The sequence below is a fragment of the Eublepharis macularius genome, chromosome 5, assembly GCF_028583425.1.
Source record: "Eublepharis macularius isolate TG4126 chromosome 5, MPM_Emac_v1.0, whole genome shotgun sequence".
Lineage (NCBI taxonomy): Eukaryota > Metazoa > Chordata > Lepidosauria > Squamata > Eublepharidae > Eublepharis > Eublepharis macularius.
The window spans coordinates 9,643,015-9,670,882 of NC_072794.1; the positions used below are offsets into that span (position 1 = coordinate 9,643,015).

Sequence of the window (27,868 nt, forward strand, 5' to 3'; positions counted from 1 at the left end):
AAAGTGAAAGTTTCTCAAGGGTGTCAGAAAGGCAGATATATGTAGACACAACATTCCTCTTCTTTCTGTAAGCTTCCAGCAATTGGATTCCCACCTGCAAAAGAAACACTTAATACACTGACAAGATTAAAATGGAGTCTCTTTGGTTTAAACACAATCAGAACATGACGCATGCATAGAGAGTCCTTCTCTCACGCTCGATGGAAGCAGGGCTCTTGTGCCTCCCAGGGTTGTGGAGGAGGACTTTCTGTTGCTGCAGATTCTTGTGCCACAGTGTCCAGCCAGATGTTCCCAGGATGTTCACAAGCAGGACAAGATGCAGCCCTTTGCTAGAGGTTGTTCCTAGAGTTTGGTATTTAAAAGGTAGACTGCCAAGGAACATGAGTGTTTCTTTAAGTTGTCATGACAGATAGCCATTTGTTGTCATCTCCTCTATAAAGATGCCTAGTCTGTTTGTAATGCCCACTGAACTGATGATCATTGTCTTATCTTGTGGCAGCCAGTTCCATAGGATATATTTTGTAAAGGAGTACTTCCTTTTGTCAGATTTGACCCTACTGCCATTCAATTTATTCAGGTAAACCACCACCACCCCATTCCCAATATTACCAGAAAGGGAGAAAATTGCCCTCTATCCACCTTATACATTATTTTATAAAACTTCGTTATGCCCCTGCTTGGTCATATCTTTCCTAACAAAGACCTTCCCCCATATGTTTAGCCTTTCAACATTAAAAAACGCTCCCAGCTCCTGGACTATTTTGATTGTCCTTTTCTGCCCCCTTTCCAGTCTACGGCATCCTGTGATATGATCTCTTCCTGCATTCTCTGGCTGGCATTGAACAGGGTGTGGGGGCTGAATTCTGATAAGCAATCAAACACTCGAATTTGGACTCTGCTCTTCAAGAAAGCCATAGGAATGAGGCCAACATACCATCCTTAACAACAATTACTTTTTATACGCAATGGCTGGAGCCCATAGATCTGTTCCACGGTGCTTTCCTCCAGCACAGGCACTTTGCAACCCCACCCCATCATTTCAACAAACCCTGTCCCCAATTCCATTTTCCTTTATGCAACTTAAAGTTGCAAACATTTATTTTTGCACAACCTTCTGAGCCAAAAGTTCCTCTCACTTTGAAATATGATTTTTGCATCAATGAAACAAACAGGTTTGGAGCCCCCAAAATAAAAATGAGCAGGGAAAAAAGGCTCAGCTATGAGCACTAACTCCCCTCCCCAAAGGCAAATTGGACTATCCTTTAGAGGTGAGAGGGATGGAGGGAAAATATTTGCTCCTGGTTTATCCTTGTTTTAGTTGCCCGTCATCTCAAGCAAATCTGGAGAGGCAGCATACAGCTTTTCGAAATAAATCATCCTTGCCTAGACTATCTTTATTGGGTTAATTATCTGGTCTCCCTGTAACCGGGCTCAGAGTGGATTACAACATAAATAAATTACAATTAAAACAGCATTAAAAGCATAAAATACAATATAACAGTACATTTGGGCGGCAACCTGTATAGCTTGACCCCCACCAAAAACATTCCATGAGGTGGGAACAGGCAGACCATATTAAAATATCAGCGGAAAACCAACCAGGTGAGGGAGTTTTCCAGTTCTCCCCTCCAACAGGAGACCAGCAAGGGAACCAGCCTGTACCTCGGCCTCACCCATATGCCTGGTGGAACATCTTTCTTTCCCAGGCTAGGCAGAACAATAGTATATCCTGCTGGGCCTTTGTTTCAGTGGACATTAGCTAAGAGCTAAGCTACAAGTGATTGAGCGAAGTGCAAGTGGAGCTCAAGTGAACAGGGAGGAATACACGTGAGTCTGTTCACTTGCCGTTCAAGTGTAATTCGTCACTTCTAGCTTGGCCCTAAGTCTTTCAGGGATTTTGAGTATAGTTGCTTTTGAACGTCTGCAGTTTAATCTAGCTATAAATTCAGCAGTGAAATTCTTCACTTCTCTGGTCTATTTAGAATATTGCCTACACTTTTGATCACTAAGGTTGGGAAATTCCTGGAGATTCAGGGGTGGAGCCTGGGGAGGGCAGGGTTTGGAGAGGGGAGGGGCCTCAGCAGGGTATAATGCCATAGATCAAGCGCATGGCCTGCTTTGGAGGGGGTGGGGTAGGAGGGCTGAAACTGTGTGGGAGAATCCTGATATCTGAGGCAGACCCAGATTTGGCAGTGTCTGCATGGATGTTGGGGTCCGCTAGACCACTAGCCATGGAAAACATAACACCCACTCAGAGACAGCCTCAGCACACTTCAGCAGGGTATCTACTGGTGCGCTAGACAGACGATTCACCAGTAAGATAGCCAACCTCCCCCAGCACCTCACACTAAGTTAATACACGCAGTGCTGGAGGATCTTTAGTGCAGGGACCCTCTGGAAGGAAAACCAATCTCAGATAAGAACCTCAAACTCTCCCCCACCCCACCCCACGCATTCTTCAATTCAAGGTTGATGGAGGACCGAGTAACTACCCTTTCCAACGCTGATGCCGCAACAGAAGTGTACCTTTTGAACCAATGAAATGCTGGCTATAGACTCAGCCCAGAACCCAAATACCTTGTTGTTTTAAAATGGCCAGTTCTGTTTCTAGCAAATATAAAATTGCATTAATCCACATTATTGAGAATTTCCATTTATTTTAAAACAAACTTCAGTTTCTTGGGTCAAGTAAATACTGAGAACGTTTCCAGTTTCCCCAAAGCTCCAATATTTTTCTGGGGAAAACAAAACAGCCAGACACATTGATTAAGTCACTCCCTTCCTGTCCCATGTCCCCATCTGTCCCGGGAAAATCTCTCTTTCTACTAGTAGATAACATCAAGAGCATACAATCTCTTTTCTAATATTTAAAAAGAACTCCAAAACATCAAGATGGTGTGTTCACAACATGCACATGCTCTTTTCAACTGACCACCCCCTATGGCATAGAGAGAATAATGTAAGTGAGCTAAACTGAGCAAAGAATAAAGGAAAAAACTTCTGGAAGTGCTTTCCTTGCAAGTGTTGTTTAAGTATCTTCTTCTGCAGAGAAGCAGAGATGTTGCAAAGAGCTTAAGGAGTAGAGCTAAGCTTTGGTAACCAGGTTTGTGTTCTAAGCAGACAGATCTAATTTAGGGAATTCAGTAGTCCAGTGAGGATACATCTGCTACATTTGCGGTCATCTCTCCCCCCCCCCCCAAGACTCAGCAGGTCCAAGGAATCCTTTAGCCAGATGTCTTGTCAACAGACTCCTGGATGGAGACAAGAGGGAGCTGGATGGGCAGAGGTGGTGCTTTGCTCACTTCCATCCCAGGCAGGGCATGGGAGACGTGCCAGTCCTGACATTCCACCGCCAAACTCAATTTGTCCTCTTGCCACTCGAGGGCATTGTCCAGAGTTCCAAGCCTGCACTCATCAGAATCTTCTTCAAGACTTTTCTTTTCCTCCAGTTTCAAGCCAAAAGCCCAGTCTTCACAAAAAGACAAAATTTAAAATCAGTCAGTTAAGTCTAGATACAGCACTCTGATACGCAGCATATTTTCTTTGGAAAGGCCCATTCATTTATACACTGTGAGTGAAGACAGATGCAACATTCTAAGAGCAGCAGAGTCAAGTTGGAGAGGACTTCACTCTATTCAGTCTGACTGTACTTTCTCTCTCCGGGGTCACACTATGACAGATGATTGACAGAAGATGCTGGCTATGCGTGGTGGTGTTTGGCTGGATTTCTGTGATGTCACCAAGAAACCTCCAATTGCTCGAGTGATTTGTACATTTTTAAAAAAGAAAAATGATGCTTGTTTTTTTCCTTTTAATTGACAAATAAACGCATAGATTTGCAGGCAGCTAGGAGGAAGTTGGTCTCAACTTGCAGTTGAGGGAGGTGTATTACATATTTATTACCTCTGTCTTCATTCTAAGTTGTAAGTGACAGTGATTTTGCTAGTATTCTCCAGCCAGACAACGTCTGACCCCACACTCACTACTGGGAGCTTGCTTAGACTTAGCAATGGATACTTGCTGGTGCCACTTATCTCTATCCCTCTCTCTACAGTGTTTGCAACACAGCTTTCTGCCCCAATGCTGTGGCCCACCAGCAAAAATCTTCCTCACTACCAAGTTGGGGGTGAAGACAGAAGTAACACAAAGGGATTTTTCACACATTTGCTCTTTTGTTCTCACTCTTTTTTACTTACCCATCTGTCTGGCTTTTGACACCGTGGCAAAACAGCAAGTCTAATCAATTTACTTAGTTCTGTACCAGGCAAACCAAATTCTGCAGCATCAGAAATGTGCTACGTATATGCAAAAAGAAAAGCGTGTCTGCACACAGTTCTCATTTTCCAGAATGGATCAGAAAGGTTAGAAACAAGAGTGGTTGATGGTCACTTTCTGGGAGAGACCCACCGAAAACTGGGAGATATCACGCAAAGAACCGGTGATACTAGTAGATAATCAATCACATTTGCATCTCTCTGACCAAAATAAGTGAATTTACCCTACTCGCCTCCTTCCTTATTACCATTTAGTATTACTAGATCAAATTTATTAATCAACTGATAAAAATGGTTCTTGTTTTATTAATCAAGGGATCTTTTGTTCTCCTTTTCTCCTTATAAAGATCCCTTTCACAATCATTGGCCCTATCTCTTGAACTGCTATGATCAGAAAGGTCGGGAAGGAGTTACACAGGGCACGGAAGCCCTTTCTTGCAACAGGACCGTGCCTCTGTTTTTGTAGATTGCACCAAGCGCTACCCACACAGGCCTTTGAGAATATCTTCCCAGCCATGAGGACTAGAAACTTCCTTTTTTGAAAAATGGAAAGGAGAGATTAGCTGGAAATACACTGGGTACTGACATCCCCCCCTGCCCCCAGTCCATCCCAGTCCAACCCTGGCCTTTCCCATCATCCACTCACCTGCAAAATCGTGCACTAGATCATCAATGAGATTCCCTACAATGGCATAGGCTGCCACCACCACAATGATGAGTGCCATCAGCAAGTACAGGACGTAGTGGGGCACACGGATGGAATCCAGAGAGGGAGGCTGGAAGTCCATCAAGAGGCCCTCTTCCACATCGTCCTCTTGTGGCTGCATTGAGCACCTCAAATAAGAAAAAGTTGTAGAGGCCACAGGCCGTCTCAGCAACCTCCGGAACAAATTCTCTATGCGGCAGCTGCAGCAAGCCAGCCGGGGGTACGATCTTGTTCTTGGTGACTAGCTAAACTCTACTAGATGGCAGGGTGGATTCTGGAAAAAAAAAGTTTCTTTCTTTAGGCACACGGAGGACATTTGGGAACTAGGGTGGTACAGTATTAGAGGGAGGGACTAGGACCCGAGACACTGGGTTTGAATTCCCACCCAGCCACTCTCCTATGCAAGGACGCTCAAGTGTAGGGAAACACATCTGTCTACACAAGGGCAGTTTAAAAAGACAGCTGAGATGGCTCCTCAGAGGGTTTGTTAATTTCATCTATTCCTCCCCAAAGGCTATGTCAATTTCGCCAAAGATGAAATTAACAAACTCTCTGAGGAGTGATCTCCACTGGCTCTGTCTTTTTAAACTACCCTTCTGTAGAGAGATAAAATAAAACTATGCTTCCTGGCTAACGTTGCATCTCCCTACACTTGAGCATTCCCGTCTCAGATGTCTCGTGTACAGAGACTCACGTTACCTACCTCACAGGGTTATCATGAGGATAACATGAGAGAACATGTGCTGCACCGAGCTCCTTGGAGGAAGGGTGGATGGGTGAACATTTCCTTGTGTAAGAAGAGCACAGTAGATCAGACCAAGGGTCCATCGAGTCTAGCACGATCGTTCCAAGAGTGAGCAGCCAGATCCCTCAGGGAGGCCCAGAAGCTGTGTGAACTAGTGACCATAACAACAACAACCACCGCAATTGATTTATATACTGCCCTTCAGGACAACTTAACACCCACTCAGAGCAGCTTACAAAGTGTGTTATTTTATCCTCATGACAATCACCCTGTGAGGTGGGTAGGGCTGAGAGAGCTCTAAGAGAGCTGTGATTGACCCAAGGTCACCCTGCTGGCTTCAAGTGGAGGAGTGGGGAATCAAACCCAGTTCTCCACATTAGAGCCCTGCTGCTCTTAAGCACCACACCAAACTGGCTCATCACATCTTGTAGCATGGAGTTCCATATGTGAGTGGAAAAACTCACCACACACACACTGCTGAAGTCCTTGTTTTGACAATAGTTGTTTCAATGCGGCAAGAGTGTCAGAGTGGGGCAACTTGGCTTCATGGAGTTCACTCATGGAGTCCAGTTGGACCAATCAATCCCTCTCTCAACCTAACCTACCTCACAGGGTAGTTGTGAACATAAAACAGATGAGGGGAGAACCAAGTAGACCACCCTGAGGAAGGGAGGCATCAAACTGTGATACAATCACCAGACATCTGACCTGGAAGTAAAAATATTTAGAAAGTACTTCCTACATATCTTAGAAACCTGAAATCCCCCCTGCCTCCCCCCCACTCAGCAATGAAGGACACACTACACATACTCAGAGGCTCAAACCACCCCCATCTGGGAGCTGCAGGCTTTTCCTGGCATCAAAACACAGCCTGGACAGATCGTTTTTTCCCCTCCCAGCAAGCGAGGCTTTGTTTCCTGTTGTGCACACAGCCCTTTCCTTGGCGCCTGCTGTTGTGTCACTCACATGTTTTGAAAACAATGCAAAAATCTGTTAAGACCTGTTTGGCCAGCAGCAGTGAAGCAAGTTTGTGCATCACAGGGATCCGAGCCTCATTCCTGCCACCTCTGGAGGGGGTGGGAGAATCCACACCTGGATGTATTTCTGGATCGACAAAGAGTGAAACCTCACCTGAGAAGCCACATACGATGCAATCGACTATGCCTGGGTAGAGGTTGAAGGCATTCGCAGCCCACTAGCATCATGGCTCAGCCAGCTGCGCAATGGGACAGTGACCTTTGGCATCTTCCTGTGGCCCCCAAAGCCTCATCCAGAGCTCAGGAATCTCAGGGGACCTTTGCAAAGAAACAACCACCTTGCAGTTCACTTGCGGATCCAGCAAGGACAGAGTCACCCTTCTGTATGGGCTTGTTCTCTAAATCAGGCACACAGATGGTGTGAGAACTACTGGGAGGGGGCAGGGAGTTGGGCTGGTCTTGAACAGGAGGAGGGGAGGAGACCGGGTTGTATTTCAGGCTCTGAATTTTTCTGATGTTTCTGTCCATCACTTGCTCAAAGGATGTGTGGGGAAACAACAGAACAGACAGTTTGATGTCCCGGGCTGGGGCTCTGGCCTCCCCCCACCCAGGATACTCCCCGCCCCCAAGGTAGAATTCAGATCTGACCAGCTGAGCTACCAAACTTCTGGTGACGTTTTGTCTCTCAAATGAATGTACAAGAGTCAGTGTGGTGCAGTGGTTAGAATGGCTCCATAGGAATCATTGTACCTTTGCACCCAAAGGCCTTAACTCAGAAGCCCAAAGCAGATGAGGGCTAATCTAGCTACATGTTTTCATTCCTTGAATGAATTCAGGGTGCCATACCCAGTTCTCTTTGCCTGGACTTTATCACAACCAGCCTGTGGGGTAGGTCAGGCCAATAGAGATACTAGCCGGCCTGAGGTCACCCAGTGTTTTGGAAGTTTGAACTATGGCGTGTCCCCAGTTCTAGTCTAACACTCTGACCGCTCCACCACACTGGCTCTCGATCTGTGCAGGGTTACCATAAAACCACTTCAGTTCTGCAACCTGTGTAAATTATGGTTACTGCATCTTTTTAGTATAATTTATCCCACTTGTGCTGGTCATTGGCAGAGGTGAGCAATTTGTCTGGAAACCCAGCCTGGCCTTTAATTTCAGAATGCTTTAGCAACTAGAAACATTTTTTTTAAATTGAAAGCTTTTAAAATAAATAAAATCAAAAAGAGTCCAGTAGCACCTTTAAGACTAACCAATTTTATTTTAGCATAAGCTTTCGAGAATCAAGTTCTCTTCGTCAGATGCCTGATACAGGCCTCTGTATCAGGCATCTGACGAAGAGAACTTGATTCTCGAAAGCTTATGCTAAAATAAAATTGGTTAGTCTTAAAGGTGCTACTGGACTCTTTTTGATTTTGCTACCACAGACTAACACGGCTAACTTCTCTGCATTTAAAATAAATAAACTCTCTTGACCCAAACTGCAAAATATGGACATTTCTGAATCTCTGCTTCTTCCTTTAAAACGCCACAGCCTTGGCCATTCATCCCATCTGACATTTGGTTCTTAAGAAACAACAGGGCTGGTAGGCTGCTATTCCGAATCAAAGCCAACGGTCCTTTTTGCTTAGATTTGTCCTTGAGATGTGTCATCACGGGGAACTGGGGTGGGGAAAGAGAGAGATTATTTGGCTCCCGGCCTTGTGTTCCATTTAATCAGCCCTGGATATTTGAGTGTCCTCTAACCGCTGCCATTAGCAGCCGACAGCTTCGAGGCCAAGCCCTGCCAGCTGCTCATTTGCCAGACCAGCATTGCTTTTTTGCTGGCGTTTTCTCCAAAAAAACATACTTTCAGCATTGGCTCCTGAAGGCCTTTACCTAGTAGCCTAGTAGCCGTTATCTAGTAGTCAAATCCGTGTCAGGGCTGTACCATTTCAGACTGTGGGAGGGGGGCTTCTACAAAAGGATGCTTCTCCAAGAAATTTTCTCTGAACATAGAAAAACAGCAGACCAGGAAGAAAGGAAACCTTCTCCTAGATACGCTAGTTTTCTGTGTACAGGGTGGGAGGATGGGAGGCAGTCCCTTATGAAACCCTGGTACAGCCCAAATACAGATCAAAAGCTTTTTTAAGAAGGCTGGCTACAGTATCAGATACATGAGGGCTGGAAAGAAGGGGCAAGCAGGTATTCTCCATTTTGTTTCCTGCTATAGGTTTGTAGTTACTCTTGGCCTGATTGGCTTTTCAGGTGCAACATTTTTATGACATCAAAGCAGCCCAGCCAATGGCAGGAACTTTGAAAAGATCAACGAATGTTCCCTATTTCATATTTTTTAATGTTATTATTTTTCTTTAAAAATTTCAGTCCCCGCCTCCCCCCTTGCCATTGTGTTCATACATTTGTTTGCATTGGGTAAAGGTGCAAGCGCCAAGTCATTAGATGAGAACAAAAATCTGCCAAGAAAACATGATGTGACGTACCCCCATGGTTGCACTGGGCACATGTTCTGCAATTCAGACACTGTTTTCACATTCAACAGGTGCTCTTTACATGAATAATGTTGAAAAAATTCTATTATGCAGGAAGGATGATGGTTTGTGAGAAAGAGGCATGAGGAGAAATCACAGGTTTGATTCATACAAGGGAGAACTGAAATCAAAATGGAGGGAAAGATCAAAACAGTACCCAAAGAAAGTAGGCACCCAAATTATTCAGACTTTGCGTAACTGGTAGAATTCACTGCCACCGGATGCGGCAATAGCTGCCTTCCGAGGAGGCTTTAAAGGGGGACTGTGCGTGTGTGTGTGTGGATATGAAGTGGGCCTGAGAACTACAGCAAATGTTCCATTGCTCACGCAGCAAATACGGAGATCAGATCAGTGCAGGAAAGTTGCCATTGTGTCATTCTCTGGAAAAGGATCAAATCAACAGTCTCAGCACACGCAGAAAAAGATCCCTCCCCAACCCCGCCCTCCACTCCTAGCAGCACAAGCAAAAAAGCCGATTAATAGGTTTAGTAAAAAAATTAAGCAGATTGCTGGAGAGTGAGCCATGAAAATGTTTTTGCAGGGGGGAAACGGGAGCAGGAAAAGCTTCTCTAGCCAAAACCGATGCCTGCCAGGGTTTCAGGCTGAGCCAGATCAAACCATTAAGTCCCAGGCTCCGTCCAGCAAAGGGGGGGGGGGGAAGACATGGCCCAAGGCAATCAGGTCTAAATGAAACACTGCCAAGGAACAACCCTCAAGCGCACAAAGGCGAGAGAAGCATCTGCAAGATTCACACCACGGTTTTTTAAAATTGTGCCCACGGGTCTGTTTGCAGACCTTGCTAAAGACTTCATTGGCATCCCGCTAAACCATACTCCAGAATCATTCATGAGAGGCAGCGGCTCCCCCATAGAATCACTGATGAGGACCAAGTGGTTGAACAACTCAGGTTCGAATCTCCTCTGTCAAGACAGCTAGCCGCAATTTCTAATTTGTCCTTTTCTTATCCCCCATGGAACTCAGGATGGCACACACGGCTCTCCATTTTGCCCACACAATAACTCTGTGACGTAAGTTATGCTGAGTATGATTGGCCCAACGTGACCCTGCAAATGTCATGATACTCTAACCACTATGCATGTTGGCCCCCATAGTATAAAATAGCAAACAAAATCATCAATCTGCATGGGGAATGCTGTTTTCTCATTTCTGTGCCTGCCATTCTTCACTCCCTCCCTGCATCTATGTCTTGGAGTGGCCATAGGAGATTGGAAGGCTCTTGCGTCCCTTAGAATTCAGGGTGAATCATCCAGACACCCAAAACTGCCTCTGTGCTCCTCTTCTAAAAGGGCAGCCAGCAGCTCCTTTGACCGTAAGTTCATTCATGGAATAGAGGCAAGCACCCCTGGAACTGTGGCACCCCAAGAACTTGCCTAGTGTCTCTGTAGTGGGCCTTAGTGTTCTGCACCCCACCCCCAAGAAAATGACCAGCACATGCCTCAAAAAATAAATTAATGAACCTCTTCTGAGAGGGGCCATTTTCGTGAACAAGTTACTGGCAGGAGACAAACCAAGTAATCAGGACTGTGACTCCTGCAGAGATACAAAGAGAGGCTCTTTTGAGCAGAGGAGTCACTTGCTTCTCCAACTAAACAAGATATACGGAGTGTACCATAGGAACAGGGGGTACTTGACAGTATCCTCCTCTTTTAAAAACATACCTTTACAGTCGTCTTTCCCCAAAGCAACCCCTTAAGAGGAGAGGGATGCTGAATTAACATCACATCCCGAACCCTGCCAGGGCTGGCGACAGGGCCCGAAGATTGCACAGATCCACTTGCACCAATCCTGTGTTATTTGAGGACAAGACACGTGTGAGCTGGTGCAGGAACTGTCAGCACCAAAGGGTAATTCCCAGAATGCTTTGCTGAGGGCACAGCCAAAAGGAATCTGAAGTCCTGGTTTCCCCTCCCCCCCACAGCAGCCACTTGGAAGCAGAACTTTGCTTCCCTTTAAGTAAGGAAGATGACGATTTGCACAGTTCATTCAAAAGGAGGGAGCCCTACATTCAAACTGGTCGCCTGGGTAACAAAGAAGAATTCAGACAGAAGGCTGGCAGATCTGGAACGTTTCCCAAGCTCTATGGATGGTCCCTCAGGGGAAAGGAAGAGAGGCACTTTCCAAGTCATAAAGGGGTGATGCAGTGGAAATTAGGTCACTGTTGGCTCCAAAGGAGAAACCGTTGGGCAATGGATAGGGGGAAAGGGCTCCCCTAAAAAAACCCCTCCCCTTGGGGCTGTGGAGCCACTCACAATCACCACTGAAAATCTGTGACCTATCCAAGCTAGTTGTAACCCACAAGCGTGACGACACACCATGACAGAGCTTAACCTGCTTTGGGCTTCCACTGAACATGAGACACTCCAAATGCGGAGAGGTGGGTCTGCTGAGCGCTCAGCACGGTGCTTCCCACTCTTGCCCAGGGGCTCCCTCGATTTGCCAGGGTTCTGATGGATGGGAAGACTGGACATTCCCCCCGCCTCTGCCCCAAGTACAAAGGAACCAAAAGACCATGGACCACCATCACAAAACTCATTTAAAGATGGAACCCACAAGAAAGAAAAGGCAGAAATAATTTAATGGCTGAGACAAAGTTTCTCAGTCCGGCCTCCAGCGCCATGCCTGGGACCACAGAAAGCTGAGCAGTGGTGGAATTACAGGCAACAACGGCAAAGGGGTGGGAGCCACAAGCAACCCCCATCTCCCTTCAGTCTGATGCCTCCAGCTTGCTCAGCCCATCAGCATACTGGAATTCCATCCCGTTCTCATACTCGTACATGTCCAGAGCCACCTCACAGCTCTCCCGGACCACCCGTTCCTCATCCTTGGCGTAGGCCTGCAGAGTGGCCAGGCAGGAGGCCTTGGCAATGGAGCCCAAGGCCTCAGCACATTCATGGCGCACCATGGGGTTCTCAGCCACACTCTCAAGGGCAGCTGTCAGCTGCAGGACAGAGGCCTCATGCTGCATCTGACCCAGAACGTAGGCAATCTCATGGCGGAAGAGGGCACCACCGGACTTCAGGCCTGGAAGAAAGGGTTCATGGGATTATAGAAGGTCATGGAGGGGGTCCTCCAGGCATGTAAACCTGGCCACTGCAGCACCTACAGATGTCAGAAAGGGCAAGTCCCAGCAAAACTGGAAGGGGATCAAAACGTGGGCACTTATTGGCCTTATCCTGTTGCAACCAACCAACAACAACAGGGAACAACTTCCTAAAATGCACTGAACTGGAGGAGCACGCAGGCTCAAGGAAGTCACAAACACACACAATTTATACAGTGTAATTTCAGTGTATATATCATAAAGTCCCAAACTTACAGAACCATAACGCCCAAATTACAGACTGGTAAAATAAAGAACCAACATTCAGTGTAAATTTCCGTTCAATATGAATTTCCGCTAATGCAGAATAAGTTCACTGTTTTCCGCTAATGCGGGTTGTAATCACAGACATAACGTCCACGGTTATCGGTGGTAGCAGCAATGCCACAACTTGCTAGGATTATGGCAACTGGGTTCACTAAGAACAGTGTCCACGGCAAAGGCAATATCCACGGCAACAAGCTATACCGGTCTCCTTTACTTTCACTCGTTTCAACCCACTTTCTTCTTCAGGCCGTTAGTTATCAACATCTATTTCTGCAATTTAAACCTCCAATGTGAAAAGAGCAGTGATGCTCTTTGAATGGATTGACAACTGAATGGAAATTTACACTGAATGTTGGTTCTTTATTTTACCAGTCTGTAATTTGGGCGTTATGGTTCTGTAAGTTTGGGACTTTATGATATATACACTGAAATTACACTGTATAAATTGTGTGTGTTTGTGACTTCCTTGAGCCTGCGTGCTCCTCCAGTTCAGTGCTTATCCTGTTGCAGGCAAATGGCTCAGCAGCATTGCCCAAGTTTTTGGAGGCTGCTGGTTTTCAAGCATTGCTGAGTCGTTCCTCCCCCTCCCCCCAATGTACTTCCAGGGTGTATAGGAACTATCTGCATGCAGAGGAAACACCTCTGGTGCTTCTGCATGAGTTCCTAACCTGAGTAGTAAATTCAGAATGCGAGGAGTTGATCTCCGAGTGACTCATGCAGAGAGGCAATGAGCAGCCTCCTCTAAGGGCCAGGAATTAATTCAAAGTGCCCCAGTGAAGAGACCAGATGGATTGCCTTCCCCCAGCCACAGCTAGGATCATTCAGAGATGTGGCAGGCAGGCTCTCTTGGGTGGTTTGCCCCCAGGCCTAGTTTAAATTTGTGTTGCACATATACTGTAGTTCTCTTATGGTGCACAGCTTGGGAATTGGCAGCATGGAGGGAAACAACAGGTACCGGGGCCAACAAAGAAGCCTACAGACTGGGAGGACAGTGAGACTAGAGGAGAGACGGGACTCAAGAGTGGCCCATTACTCAAGCTATGAGCCAAGATGGGAAGAAAGGACTTCCAGGCTGGCTGGAGATTGCTGGGAGGACAAATGATCTCTCCCTCTGAACCTGCCTTCCAAAAAGGGCTGCAGTACATGAAACATGACATTCCAGGTTCGTCCCAGTTGAGATCCAGAGCCTAACTGCTCCATCAAATGACACCTCCACAGACCATTAGATGAACCTCCCTTTTACATTGGTGTTGGGTGGGGGAAAGCAGAGGCGCACCAAGGGCCCCCCTGACAAGATTTGAACTGCTTGGCTGCAACGCTGCCCCAGCTGCCTGCCCCGGGAGGAGAAGCAGGAAGGCTCACCGTCGGCAAGGGCAAGGACAGCAGGTTCCCCTCCGAGGTTCCGCAGGGCAAACATGGCCCGATAGCGCTCAAAGAGCGGCCGTGATTCATCCAGCAGGGCTTCCCTCAGCTTCCCGACATCCTCCTCCGGAGCAGGGGGGGCTGGATCCACGGAACTGTATGGGCTGGCTGAGGGCTCTGCTTTGTGTGTCTGAAACCACTCCAGTCTCTTCACAGCCAGCTGGCATGTCTCTGCTACCTATACAAGGTTAAATACCAAAAAAAACCAAAATGATCCTCTCTTGACTCCCCTCCCTTTCCAATTTGCCCTTCGAATCTATGAACTCATTAAAGACTGAATCAAGTTTAAACCCATATCCAGGGCTATGTGAATTCTCTGGCTGCACTGTGAAAACATAGTGTTGGCTATGAAAAGGAGTTCCTTGGCTCTCTTGCTTAAAAAAAAAAAAAAAAGAACATGCAGGATTCTAGCCTCACACCTGCAGATATAGGGCCTGAATCTCAGAAGCCACAGGAGGAATTGAAAAAATTTCCAGCAGAGGTGGGAGACGGGGCTTTAACCTTATCTGACTCTCAAAACCAGAATAAACTGTGCAAATATGCTTACTTTGCATGAGATAAAAATACTTATTTCCTTGGTGCAGAGTCTGGATAGACCAGCCACAAAACCGGTAGAAAGCAACTGGTGCCACCCAAATCCTCCTCCTCTTGCCAGACTCCTGGCTCCAGCAATGACCAAAGAGCAGCTGAGAACACCTCCATTCTCAACCACCCTTTTAACGTACGGCTCTTCAGCCACACCCATTGGTGTGTTGTGCACATACCCGTACTCAAGGGGAGGCTGAGAGACCCCCCACCCCCACCTCGAAGCTTTGCTGAAACCAGTATTTTCCTATTCTAAACACAAAAGCTGAAACTCTCAAAACTAAATGCAGGTTTTCAAAAAAAAAACCCTTTGGCGGGGCCTGCCCCTGGCTGCAGCTGTGTTCCAGAAGCTTTGACGGAATGAGGCTCGTCATCCTACTTACCTCAATCACGGGGTCCTTGGAGTAGCGTCTCAAGACGTCCAGCACTTTGGGGTTCCCGATAGCTCCCAAAGCTTCACCTGCAGGAAGCCAGAGGGAAATTAGAAGTCTGGAGGAAGATCACTAGCAACAGTAAAAGAAAAACTGTGATGGTTTGTCCAAGCTGGATAAGCACCAGAGAGGGGGGTCTTTTGGTGGTGGCACCAAGCCCCCGGAACTCCTTCCGACAGAACCAAACTCATTTGGTGCCAAGTTCTTTTAGATGTCAGAATTTGGGGAGGGGAGAGTCAGTATAGTTGTATTGTCGAAGGCTTTCACGGCCGGAGAACGATGGTTGTTGTGGGTTTTCCGGGCTGTATTGCCGTGGTCTTGGCATTGTAGTTCCTGACGTTTCGCCAGCAGCTGTGGCTGGCATCTTCAGAGGTGTAGCACCAAAAGACAGAGATCTCTCAGTGTCTCACACTGAGAGATCTCTGTCTTTTGGTGCTACACCTCTGAAGATGCCAGCCACAGCTGCTGGCGAAACGTCAGGAACTACAATGCCAAGACCACGGCAATACAGCCCGGAAAACCCACAACAACCATAGTCAGTATAGTGATCAGAATGCTGAGCCAGGATCTGGGATGCCCAGGTTTGGATCCCCACTCACGGAAGACTGCTGGATGACTTGGGGCAGGTCACACCTTCTCAGCCTAACCTACATCACAGGGTTGTTGCATCAGAAGAGAGGAGAACAATGTGAGTCACTCTGGGTCCCCATTGTGGAAAAAGGAGTGGTATAAATAAATACATAAATAATTAAAAAAAAAATTCTGAAGCTAGTGTGCAATCCTCCCTAGTGAAATTACACAAAACTTCCTGGCTTGTTTGAAATCTGTGAGAATCCCATTTAGTGTTATTGCTCATTTTTTAAAATGATCTTTATCCCTTTCTGCTAACATTGCTTTTAATAGTTTGAGCCTGCCCAGCTAGCGCTGGGCACAAGGGCAAACTTAAACGTTTTTTTCTTACATGGAGAGAGCCAGACGTGAATATTTCCAATAAAAAAATAAGCAACTCCCCACCCTGGAAGACCAGGAACAATCTGACCATGTTGCTTTCTGGAGGGGACGGGGCTGAAGAGACACGTGACAGCACGAGGCACCTCAGCTCCTTGCATCCTCGGGTCTTTATGGGTGGAGAATGATCCTAAATGGGGAAGGATTAGATTTGGTATAATGTAGTGAGCAAAGCTGCCAGAGTAGGACTAGATTCAAATCTCCTCTCTGCAACAACACTCACCGGATAACCCTGGGGACAATTACTTACCTATCAGCCTAGCCTACCTCACAGGGTTGTTGCGAAGAGAAAAACAGAGAAAGAGAAACCACACACCCTTCTCTGAGCTTCTTAAAGGCAGGAAGGGATTAAATAAAAGTGGTATATAGACAGAATGTCATGGATGCTGAGAGACTAAAGCCCCCAAAACAAAAAGGTTCTGGGCAAATGGAAGATGCAGAGCCTACCCCAGCCTCCCTCACCTGCTTCATGCCGGACCATGGGTTCTTGGGAGGTGTCCTGCAGCACGGAGAGGAGGACAGGAATGGCTCTCTCATCCTGCATCTGCCCAAGGCAGTAGGCCAGCTCGTGCTTGAGGAGGGCAGAATCATCTCCAAAGGCTTGGCTGATCCATTCGATGGCGGCAGGCCCCCCGAGACTGCGCAGGGTGAAAAGTGCCCGGAAGCGGTTCTTCAGGGGTTGGCTGGAGTCCACTAGGGTCTTGCCGATCAGCGTGATTTCCTTCTCTGTCACCATGTTGCATCTGGCATGGCAGATCCAGGTGCCCCCAAGAATCAGGCAGGAGCACTTATGCCAAAATTTGGTGGGCCCCTAAACAACAATAAAAGCAAGGATTTCATGCAAATTCCCTCTCCCCAGAATCTGACTTTGCAATTTTACTGTTTCTGAAGAACACAAGAAAAATGACTTTTTCCCCATTTAGGTGAGCATCTAGAGATCTTCTGGGGTATTAAACTCGGACATTAATTTTACTGTAGAATGTGAGCAATTTATGGTTTGGAAATCATCCATACAGGCAACTGGCTTGAGTCAGTTAGGACAGCTGCAAAACCAGGCCTCCGGATAAGGGTAGCTGGGGGATTCCCCAGGTATGCAGAAAACATGACTTTGCAAATGAAACTAAAGAGGAGAAAATAAGGAGCAATGCTCTAGAAGACATCGGATGTGGAGAAAGTGCCAGTGAAAAGAGAGAGGAAGTTAGGCTGCTCGAGACCCTGAGATCTTATAGAGCCCTGGAAGGGGAAATTTTGGGGTGCACGTGTCATAGTCCCACCCTACTAGCAGATCTCCAACCTTGGGGATTGGATTTTACTTTGGTGTCTGTCCTGCGAGCCACCTTGAGCTTTTGAGAAAGGGAGGGCATACTTTTTAAAAAAGAAATGGGCAAGTCAATGTTTCACCAAGAAGTTTCATCACCCTGTCTACCTTGCAAAAATACAACAGAGATGTTTGTGGTCTAGAAGGACAGTGAGGGGCAGGGGAGGAGAACAATTTGTAACGCTTCTGCTCCCAGCCATGCTGATGCAATGTCACTTGATATAGGCAGAGCTTTTAAAAGCTTCGTGGGAGTGATTCTCCCACAACACTTTTGCTCCAAAGCGGCTTCACCGAAGCTGACCGTCTGGCAAGAGGAAGCCTTTAAACCATGACTCCTCTGCTCTGGAAGGTTACAAATTATAGCTCACACACACCCTTCAACCTGCATAGAAAGTTCTGGGTACTGCACCCAGAACAAAATCAAGCACCTTTAAAAAAGTGACTGTAGGTGCATTCCTACCTCTCCCACAATTACCAGCAGCTCTACACTTTGAGGAGGAGAGATCACTATCAAAGACAGACACAGACCTACCAACTATTTCCATCTGTGGACCATGATTTCCTCACCTTCGTTCTCCTGCTGCAGCCCCCCCCCCCCCCGCCACTATGAAGAGGGGAGGTTGGAAGTCTCTTACAGGTGGAAGGAATCTGCAAATATCCTGCGTGAGCTGCTATCTGGGGAGGTCCACAGTTTGAATTTCAGCACAGCAACAAACTCACTAGGCAGTCTTAGATAAGCCCCCCCCCCTTTCAGCCCTGTCACCCGCAATATGCAGGCAGTGGTGAGAGATAGCACCGCTTTACCTCACAAGGCTGTTGTAAGGATCAGAACAAGGTAATATACACAAAGCTTTCTGAACACAAAAATATTAGTACACACAGAGGTACAGAAATAGATCCAAAGAAGGATTTTCCCTCAAGTACAAATGTGCTTTGGAGACCTGAGATTTCCTAGAGTGGAGCAAATGACATCTTACAAATGCTTGTATGTTTTTAAATAGACTTTTCTAAACCCTCGAGAGGCTTAAGAAAAGGATTCCATCAGGTTGGCACTGGCAAACGCTGTGCTATATATTTCCAATCTCTCATTATTAGCTTTCCCCCAAAACGGAGCCTCAGTGCTGAAAATTAAACTGAATCAGCTCAAAGGTCCATAAGACTATAGCCAAACCCAATTCTGTGACCCCAGCAAACTGAGGTAGATTGCTCCTGAACATGGATGTTTCATGATACTTTCACAGCTACAAGCCACTGAATGAAAATAATAAAATCAACTCTCCCATGAATTTGTCTGAAGTCTTCCATCTAAACCCTCAGATGACATCACTTACCCAGTGGCAATGTATTACATAAGATAACCACACATTAATTTATTCAAGCACTTACAAGACCAGCCCACCAAGTTCAAAGCTGTGGCTGGAACAGGGGAAGCAATTTTTTGCATGGGTGAAAGGAACAGAGATCTAGCACTCAGTTTTGAAAAGGGAGGGAGAGAGAAGGGGACTAAACTTATACTGGGCAAGCATGAACCTCCCCCTCCTCCCAAATGCTTTCAAAATTAAGAGCTGCCAAAAGGCAGCAGGGAGGGAGAGCAATAGTATGAGGTAGCTGTGTTGGTCTGCTCGTGGCACCTGAGGCTGAACCTGAGGATATAAGGGCTCAGGGATATTCCTTCCTACTGCTATCTGATGAAGGAAGCTTTGACTCTCTAAAAATCTCGTTGTCTCTAAGGTGCCGCTAGACTCAGATCCTGCTGTCTCCCTTCACACTTTTTAGTTTGCAAATAATTCAGTTAGCAAATTTTAAAACCACACATGCAATAAACACACACACACACACCGCCAAATTACAATTATTTCAGGTGTTAGTAGGGTTCGGGGGGGGGGGGCTCCAGCACTTTATTAGGAGAAATGACTGCATGTTCATGTATGTAAATACGATTTTAAAAAATATTTACATTATTTATAGCCCACCTTTCTCACTGAGACTCATGGCGGATGACACAGGGCGAATCAGTACAATCAATTTCAAAATCATTTCAATAAACAATGTAAAAAAGCATATATATTTAAATTAGGAACACCTCGTTTTCTTCCCACCTGTCCTTTTTAATAAAAGGAACAGGCATCCACTACTCTGGGACGCTACCCTTTCCCCTGCTTTCGTAAATTATACAATAAACTCTATTAATTAGCCGCTCCAACATCTCCCCATCCCGCACCTATTCCATCTCGTCTCCATGGCACCACAAAGGAGACCCCCCCCCTTCCCAGTCTCCCTCACTTACCTCAGGCTCCACACGTTTCCGGGCACCTTTTGCGCCTGCGTGGTGTCGTCAGGACGCCGTTCGACGATTGAGAAGAGCGAACCAATGATAACCAGAAGCGAGGGGGGAAGAGTATAGAGTCTGGATCCACAGGCCGCCTTTTCCACGTCTATGTACGCCTCTCTATTCTTCTTTCCAATTAAAGGAAAGGGATGAAGATTTTTTTAGACCGTCCACCGATAAGGGTGGCTTTCTCTGCTTCTCCCCCCCCCAAAAAAAATTCGGTCACAAATGGATGCGTCCAGCGAGATGTGTGAAAGAACGCGACAGACAATAATACGGATGCGTGATGGTCGCGGAAGGAGTTGTCATAGGAAGGAATTGTGCCCTCCCAAGGTATCTTGGGAATTGTATGCTTTGGGATACGATGTCATGGCCTCTAACTACTGGCTATGACTTCCTGGAAATTGCATGTCTCTCTGTGTGGGATACGAGTACCAACTGCGGAGGAATCCCAAGAATTTTTGGCTCTGTGAATTGTGAGCTGTGACTCACAACACTCATGCTGGAATAAACGTTGTCTTCAAGGTAGCACTGAACTTCTACTTTTAACATGGGTTTTTTAAAAAGCATTGGAATTCTGACGAATCTTGGAAACAAAAAGTTTCTAGGTGTTCTCACGACTATGGCTCCCAGGATTTATAAGGAAAATTCAGCACTGATTTTTTTTTGAAAGTGTGCTTTGAAAAGAGCGTGTGCTTTGAAATAAGTAGGGTTGCCAACCTCCAGACGGGGACTGGAGACTTCCCAAAATAACAGTTGCTCTCAAGATCAAGATGGGTACCCACGTTAGCCTGTCTGTCTGTAGCAACAGAAAAGAGCAAGAGTCCAGTACAACCTATAAGCAGGGCTCATTTTGAGGGTGAACATGCAGGAATGCAGTTCTGGTAGTTCTCCAAAAAGGTCACATGTCAGGTGGCCCCGCCCACCTAATTTTTGGCCTTTTGGGTCCCGTTTCGGCCTGGATTGGGATTGAAACGGCCCAATTTGGGCCCAAAACAGCCAGGATTGGTCCCGAAACGGCCAGGATCGGGCCTCTGACAGGTGGTGGATCACTCTCCCACTCAGCAGGAGCCCAATGTTGACCATTTTGTGCCCTTTTTGGGCCCAAATTCAGCCCTAAATGGCCAGGATTGGGTCCAAAACAGGCAGGATAGGTGATGTCAAGGGGCATGGCATATGCAAATGAGCTGTGCTAATAAGGTATGCTAATGAGTTCCTGCAGCTTTTTCTACAAAATGATCCCTGCCTATAAGACTAACAAAAATTGTGGTAGGGTATGCGCTTTTGTGAGTCACAGCTCACTTCTTGGTATCTGAAGAAATGAGCTGTGACTCATGAAAGCTCATACCCTACCACAAATTTTGTTACTTGTAGGTGCTACTAGGCTCTTCTTTTCTATTCTCCAGATAAGCGAGATCAGTTCCCCTGGAGAAAATGGCAGCTTTGGAGAGTGGACTCTCTGGCATTATATCTTGCTGTGCTCCTCTTCTGTCTTCCCCAGGTTTCACCCCCAACATCTTCAGGAATGTCCCAACTCAGATCTGGCAACCGTAGAAATAAGCAACACTTGTTACCTCAGTCCATTCCAAGTGGGTACAAACTATGGTTTAACTGGTGGATTTTTAAAAAATCTACAGCAACGTCAGGTTGCTGTAGATTTTCCGTGCTGTATGGCCATGGTCTTGGCATTGTAGTGCCTGACGTTTCGCCAGCAGCTGTGACTGGCATCTTCAGAGGTGTAGCACCGAAAGACAGAGATCTTGCAGTGTCAATGTGCAGAGAAGATGTTAGCAGGTAATTCTCCGGCCGTGAAAGCCTTCGACAATATGATCTTTAAAAATATTTTAAAATATTATAAAATATTAAAAAAAATATTGTGCCTTTGACAGCAGCAGTTTTTATACAAATTGCTACCATCTTCTATTTGCAGAGTCTATCAACCCACACAACCCTCTAGAGAAGAGGCAAGGACCATTATGAGGACTAGAAGGCCTGCCAGCAAAGTGTTCTGGTGCCCTCTTTGACACTTGGTCAGTTCCTCATCGGTCAGTTCAGTAACTGATCTCATCAACTATTCATTTGCACACCTTCTGGGATTGTTCCGCTTTTCTTGACTTTTACAACTCTTGACACGTTTTGCCACCTACAACCTGGGTGATTACTGCAGTAACCATGCCTCCAGAACATTTATGAAATTAAAAAGCAGCCAGGCAAAGTTAGGAATGACAGAAAAGTGTATGTCACAATAGACAATACAACATCTCCTAAAAATTCATTTCAACCTTGACAAGTTGGTGGACTTACAACTATTATTTATTTATTTCCATTCCAGTAAATTTTTCCATGCCAGTAATTGCCAAACTGTATGCCATGGGAACAGCTAGCGTGTCCTGAAGAGACCACAGTACAGTTATCAATACAGCTAATAACAACAACATTCAATTTATATACTGCCCTTCAGGACAACTTAATGCCCACTCAGGGTGGTTTACAAAGTGTGTTATTATCATCCCCACAACAATCACCCTGTGAGGTGGGTGGGGCTGAGAGAGCTCTGAGAGAGCTGTCACTGGCCCAAGGTCACCCAGCTGGCTTCAAGTGGAGCAGTGGGGGATCAAACCCGGTTCTCCAGATTAGTGTCCCGCAGCTCTTAACCACTACACCAAACTTACTCTCTCATGACTTTCAACAGGACTCTATCTGTGGATATGTAAACCAGGAGATTGGGGCCATGTACAGACTAGACAGCTCTATTTTAAACCTGAAAACACCCCAAGTTTGCAGAAAACCCTGAAATCTTTTTTTAAAAATACATTGGGTGATTGAAGTCTGTTGAAGTTAATGGGCTTGGAAGGGTATATGTCTCTGTATTTTTTTAAAAAAATATGCTATTTATAATAATATTTGATTTATATACCCTTCAGGATGACTTAACACGCACTCAGAGCGGTTTACAAAGTATGTCATTATTATCCCAACAACAACACCCTGTGAGGTGGGTGGGGCTGAGAGAGCTCCAGAGAACTGTGACTAGCCCAAGGTCACCCAGCTGCCTTCAAGTGGGAAGAGTATTTACATCCTGTTTTTCTCCCTTATGGGGACCCAAAGCAGTGTATGTCATTCTCCTCTCCTTCATTTTCTCCTCACAACAACCCTGTGAGGGAACTTAGGCCGAGGTTATGTGATAGGCCAAAGGTCACCCAGTGACCTTCCATGGCAGAATGGGGATTTGAACCTGGAGCTCCCAGATCCTAGTCTGACACTCTAACAACTATACCACACCCTGCCTTTCCAGTAAATGACCTCTGTAAGTGAACTGAAAGTCTTCTTGAAGCTAGAAGTATCCATCTGCACGGCTCCCTTCCCTGGCCTTACCTCTTTCCAATTAGCCTCTCTACCTCAAAAACAATTTGGGCCTTTAATCACACCTAAGGCAGGAAGGTCGTGACCTGTATAGCCCAGGTGAGTCTGATCTCATCAGATCTCAAAAGCTAAACAGGGTCACCCTTGGTTAGTAAGTGGTATGGAAGACCTCCAGCGAAGACCAGGGTTGCAGAGGCAGGCAATGGCAAAACACCTCTGTTAGTCTCTTGCCATGAAAGCCCCACCAGGGGTCACCATAAGTCAGCTATGACTTGAGAGCACTCTCCACCACCAAGGCAGGAGGAGGGTGCAATGACATGTCTTCAGAGGTATCTTCCTGGAGTAATTACAATAAAGAAGGGAAATCCAGATCATCAAAGCAGTCCAGAGAGAGGTTCCACAGAAATCCTTTGTGACTTTTTTTAGCCTGGTAAGTTCTCAGCCTGATCCTTCTGCATGCTTCCTTTGAATCAAATCCAACTCATTCAAAGGGACATGGTGTCCAATAAACCATGCCAAGGAGCACTGCAAGCTAGGAATCCCTCTGCGGGTACATAGATGGATCCAAATTAGGGTTGTCAGCTCTGTGTTGGGAAATTCCTGGAGACTTTGGGGTAGAGCCTGGGAAGGTGGGGTTTAGTGAGGAGAAGGGCCTCAGAGAGGTGTAACATACAGTCTGCCCTCTAAAATAGCCATTTTTCCCCAGAGGAGCTGCTCTCTGTTGACTGGATTTAAGTTTTACTTCCAGGAGAACTGCTGGTCCCCTCCTGGAGGCCGGTTGAGACAGATGTAAAACGGAGACCTGCTTCCTTCCTTCCTTCCTTCCAGTTCCACACCTAGTCTTTAGCAGCCTCTAGTGTCTGTTTGTGGCCTCACCTCTTTGATGGCTACTACGTTGGCAAGTTAAGTCAGCTAAAACTTCTGCTAGATGCATTTATTTCCCTTTTTAGTATGGGTGCCTGCAGTATGCATGGCTAGAAGGGAATTTTCCTCCCAAAATACAGCCAAACTAAACACTTTTTCCTCTGTAGATGTATTTCATACAAATTACCTTCTAACTCTATTAATATTTCCCCTCACACCAATAGCTTCCACTTGAGTGTTGCACAGTGAATTAGAAATTCATTTATAAATAACAAGCTCTTTCAGCATCTTTAAAATTAAAACAAAAATCATGCACATACAATATTTCCTCTTCCCATTTTTAAAAAAACACACACAAGCCTCTCATTTGATGTTTAAAGGTACAGTTTATAACAATCATTCATCACAATTCCTGAAAATTTTTTTAAACCCCTTTACTCTTGCCCTAATATATAATAAAGCCCTCTCTTTCTAATGATGAAGAATTGAAGTGCGTTTTTGTTTTTATTACACTCCCATCTCACTCTTAACACTAGCAAATATCTAGAGTGCTATGCTACATAGATATATTAAATAAAGCAATAATAATAATTTATATACCTCCTTCCAGGACAACTTAACACCCACTCAGAGCTGTTTACAAAGTGTGTTGTTATTATCCCCACAACAACAATCACCCTGTGAGGTGGGTGGAGCTGAGAGAGCTCAACAGAGCTGTGACTGACTCAAGGTCACCCAGCTGGCTACAAGCAGAGGAGTGGGGAATCAAACCTGGTTCTCCAAATTAGAGTCCTGCCGCTCTTAACCACTACACCAAACTGGCTCTCCAAGTACGGAATGTATCCAACCATCCATGGACTTTGTGGAGTGGGACTTCCTCCACCTCCACTTCCTCCTCCTCCCGCAGTCCATTCCCCACCCCACCCCATTTTGTTCATGGGGCCAGAAGACCTATAGGAATAGCATTATGGCAAGGGAGGAAATAATTCTTCCCTCTACTGGAGAGTCGTGCCATGAAGACCATGCCAATAACAGAAATATTATTTAAGATTGAGACCATTATTAAATAATTCCCTCTCTATGAATTACAAGTCTTAAAAATAGTGAATTTGTAAAAAACCCAAAACCCAATGCCCTTCTAGCTTTTCATATCAAACCATTTGTCCACTGACATATGGTGCATGGTGAGTGATTCCTAGGGTTCCCAGTTGCCTGCCAGGGGTTTGCTCCCTTGCTCGATGGCTGGGTGCACATGCGTGCTTCATGCGCATGAGACCAGCAAGGTAAGCGCCAGGCTCCCCACCCCACCCCCCGAATGGTAAGAGGGCCTGGCAATCCTAGTAGTGACAGCAGCAAAGAAATTTTACTTCTCTGCCACCATTGCTCTAGCTAGTTCCCAACGTGTCCAATTAGTCAGGGTAGCTTGGCATCTGCGAACTCCTAAATCTGAGCCTTTATTGTCTCAGGAACAGACAATTAGTCTGTTTTTGCTTATAAAATATCCTAAATATGATCTGATCTGGATGGTACTTGTAACATTGGTCAATCAGAAGAAATGCTTAAAACATTGCCTGTTCTATTATAAGCAAATTATTATCAGAACATAACATCTGTAAATAAAGGGTGGGTCATGGTGAGCTACTAACACCTATAGTGAGTAAGGAAACCTAATTTTTTGTTCAGGGGTGGAAGGGGGGGATAATATTTAGTCTCTTGATGAACCCCAATTCAGAACTTTTGCACTGGATTCGTCTTTTTATAGGAGAACAGTACAATCTTTGTATCTGCTACAGTCTGTCCTGGAAGATTATGAAAATCCATAATGTGTGGAAACAGAATTTAGCAGAACCCAGTTTATGTCTCCCTGAGGGCCATATATCCGTGTTTAATGAGAGGAATCCTTACATGGGGTGGGAGAGAAAGAAATATTTACAGGGCCCATAAAGATCTAACATTTACCCAAAGCTCATATGGCTCTAATTGCGTACAGGTTGCAAAGGTGGAGTGAAACAAACGATGTTGAGTGTGATGTTTGACTGATGGATTCTCCTCTTTGTCCTTCATATGCTGTTTAAATTTAGAGGGATTCACTTATAATATTTGGGTATTTTATCTTTCATGGGGCTTTGCAGTAGTTCACTTTTAAAATGATTTTTATTAACACTTCTCAACTTTTACATTTTTGAACTGCTTTGATAATGGTTGGATTTCATTACAGCTATTAAAATATTTATTTGCTAATACTCTTTTAATTTGGCAAGCTGCGCTGCCTGCTGTTATAGCGGAACAGCAGAGTAGAAATCCCTTAAATAAATAACATAAATTAAAAAGTGTCACTAAATGGGATCATCTAGCTTATAGCTCTGGCTACTAGAATTGGACACTGATGTTATGACTAACTGGTTGTCATCTGCATTTATTTAGAGAAGTAAATGTTTTTATGGGTGGTTAGTTTTGGTGGAGCTTGCAGATTGCAGTTTTTGCCAACATATATTTGAATGGTGTTGTCTTCATTGCTATTGTACCATTATTGTTACTGTTATTTGCTCCCTTGAGCATCTCAGGAATAACTAACAAAAACCTTATCTAAAACCAAGGAACTTCGGCAATTTGCCAGGGATATCTGATCATCTGTTTGAATAAGAACCCTTTGTAAGAGAGACAATTTGCTATTTTGAAAGACCTTGGAAAGCCTCTAAAGAAATTTTAAATTGTATGGAGGCTCAACAAAAGTCACAGGAAATAGCTATGTCTTAATTATGGCATAAAACAAATCAAGTTTTGCCCTGCAAGGGCAATTAAACATGGCTGTGATGCAATCTTCAACATTTTCAATCAAACATACTTGGTGGGTGGTTTTATTAACAGTGATTTCAAATTACAGCAATGGGGATTTGGACTCACTAACTCCAATAACTCTGCATAAGATTCCACTGTTATCTTACTAATGTTTAGTGTTTGGACAGTATTATTTCCTGGACTGGACACACTTGCTGCGTCAAGAGGTTTTCAGGCACATCATATTCTGACCTGGATGGCTCAGGCTAGCCCTATCTCATCAGATCTCAGAAGCCAAGTACTTGGACGGAAGATCGCTAAGGAAATCTAGGGTTGCTAACTTGCTCTGTTTGCCTCTTGCCTTGAAGCTTCACAGGATCACTGCAAGTCATCTGCAACTTGATGGTTCTTTCTACCACCATTACCACATCATACAACTCCAAACAAGGTTAGCAGCTCTGAGCTTGCAAGTGGGAAGATTGGGGGGGGGGGGGGAAGGAGGTCTTGGCTATGATATTTTGAAGTCTCACAGTTCAGGAGCTAAGGGCTAGGCTTCTATATCAGATTTCACCAGCACAGGCTGATAGAGGGATTTGAAAATAAAGCCAGACTATCGAGGAGGCATAAAATTGTTCCCTTGCCCATGAATCTTAAAAACATGGCAACGCACAAAGCCATCAGCACAGTGTGATTCAGAATACATTTTATCCAGCTTTTGAAATATTGACCTGAAACATGCAGATGAAGAGAAATTTGAGCTATTTGGGGTAACCAAATGATTGGTCATTTATTTATGCGCGTCTCGGACAACCTGAATTGCCCCATCCACCAATTAACTGTGCAATTCTTTGCAGTTATTACTGTCTAAGCCCATTGATTTAAATGAGTGTAGACAGGAGTAACTGTGCACAGAATTACACGGTCAGTCATTTTGGCAACATAGGTGGCTTGCAAGGGATGAGATAGAATGCGTTGCCCATTAGCATCAAGAGGTTAGATAATGTACTTGATTTGCAATATAGGTAATAATGGGTGACTAAGCCAAAACACCTTCTAAGCCATTGTGTGTGTTAATAGGAGGGGTGGATAATTAAAGGAAAACTGTTCTAGTCTTTACCGTAACTAGGCAAATCTAGGACATTACCTATAGAA

General features: G+C 45.4%; 2 protein-coding genes across 2 annotated transcripts; both read right to left on the bottom strand.

Moving 5' to 3' along the window:
• Positions 1-2,664: 2,664 nt before the first annotated feature.
• On the bottom strand, positions 2,665-5,307 carry SMIM44 (small integral membrane protein 44). Its single transcript, XM_054981471.1, has 2 exons — positions 4,921-5,307; positions 2,665-3,469 (listed from the first exon to the last, which is right to left on the bottom strand). Exons 1-2 carry the CDS (start codon positions 5,099-5,101, stop codon positions 3,225-3,227), a joined length of 426 nt encoding a protein of 141 aa, XP_054837446.1. The 5' UTR covers positions 5,102-5,307; the 3' UTR covers positions 2,665-3,224.
• A 6,501-nt stretch (positions 5,308-11,808) lies between these two features.
• DOHH (deoxyhypusine hydroxylase) lies at positions 11,809-19,753 on the bottom strand. The gene is made up of 5 exons (XM_054980745.1): positions 19,670-19,753; positions 16,527-16,875; positions 15,009-15,085; positions 13,981-14,218; positions 11,809-12,272 (listed from the first exon to the last, which is right to left on the bottom strand). The coding sequence occupies exons 2-5, from the start codon at positions 16,798-16,800 to the stop codon at positions 11,956-11,958; spliced, it is 906 nt and encodes a 301-aa protein (XP_054836720.1). The 5' UTR covers positions 16,801-16,875; positions 19,670-19,753; the 3' UTR covers positions 11,809-11,955.
• Between the last annotated feature and the right edge of the window lie 8,115 nt (positions 19,754-27,868).

Bases quoted from the DNA above. Each gene is read 5' to 3' on its own strand.
- SMIM44 (XM_054981471.1), bottom strand. From the start codon at position 5,101: ATGCAGCCACAAGAGGACGATGTGGAAGAGGGCCTCTTGATGGACTTC. The intron at 3,470-4,920 runs GTGAGTGGATGA...CTTTTTGTGAAG, and splicing joins TCTAGTGCACGATTTTGCAG to ACTGGGCTTTTGGCTTGAAA.
- DOHH (XM_054980745.1), bottom strand. From the start codon at position 16,800: ATGGTGACAGAGAAGGAAATCACGCTGATCGGCAAGACCCTAGTGGAC. The intron at 15,086-16,526 runs GTGAGGGAGGCT...GGCTTCCTGCAG, and splicing joins CATGGTCCGGCATGAAGCAG to GTGAAGCTTTGGGAGCTATC. The intron at 12,273-13,980 runs GTGAGCCTTCCT...CCTTTCTTCCAG, and splicing joins TGTCCTTGCCCTTGCCGACG to GCCTGAAGTCCGGTGGTGCC.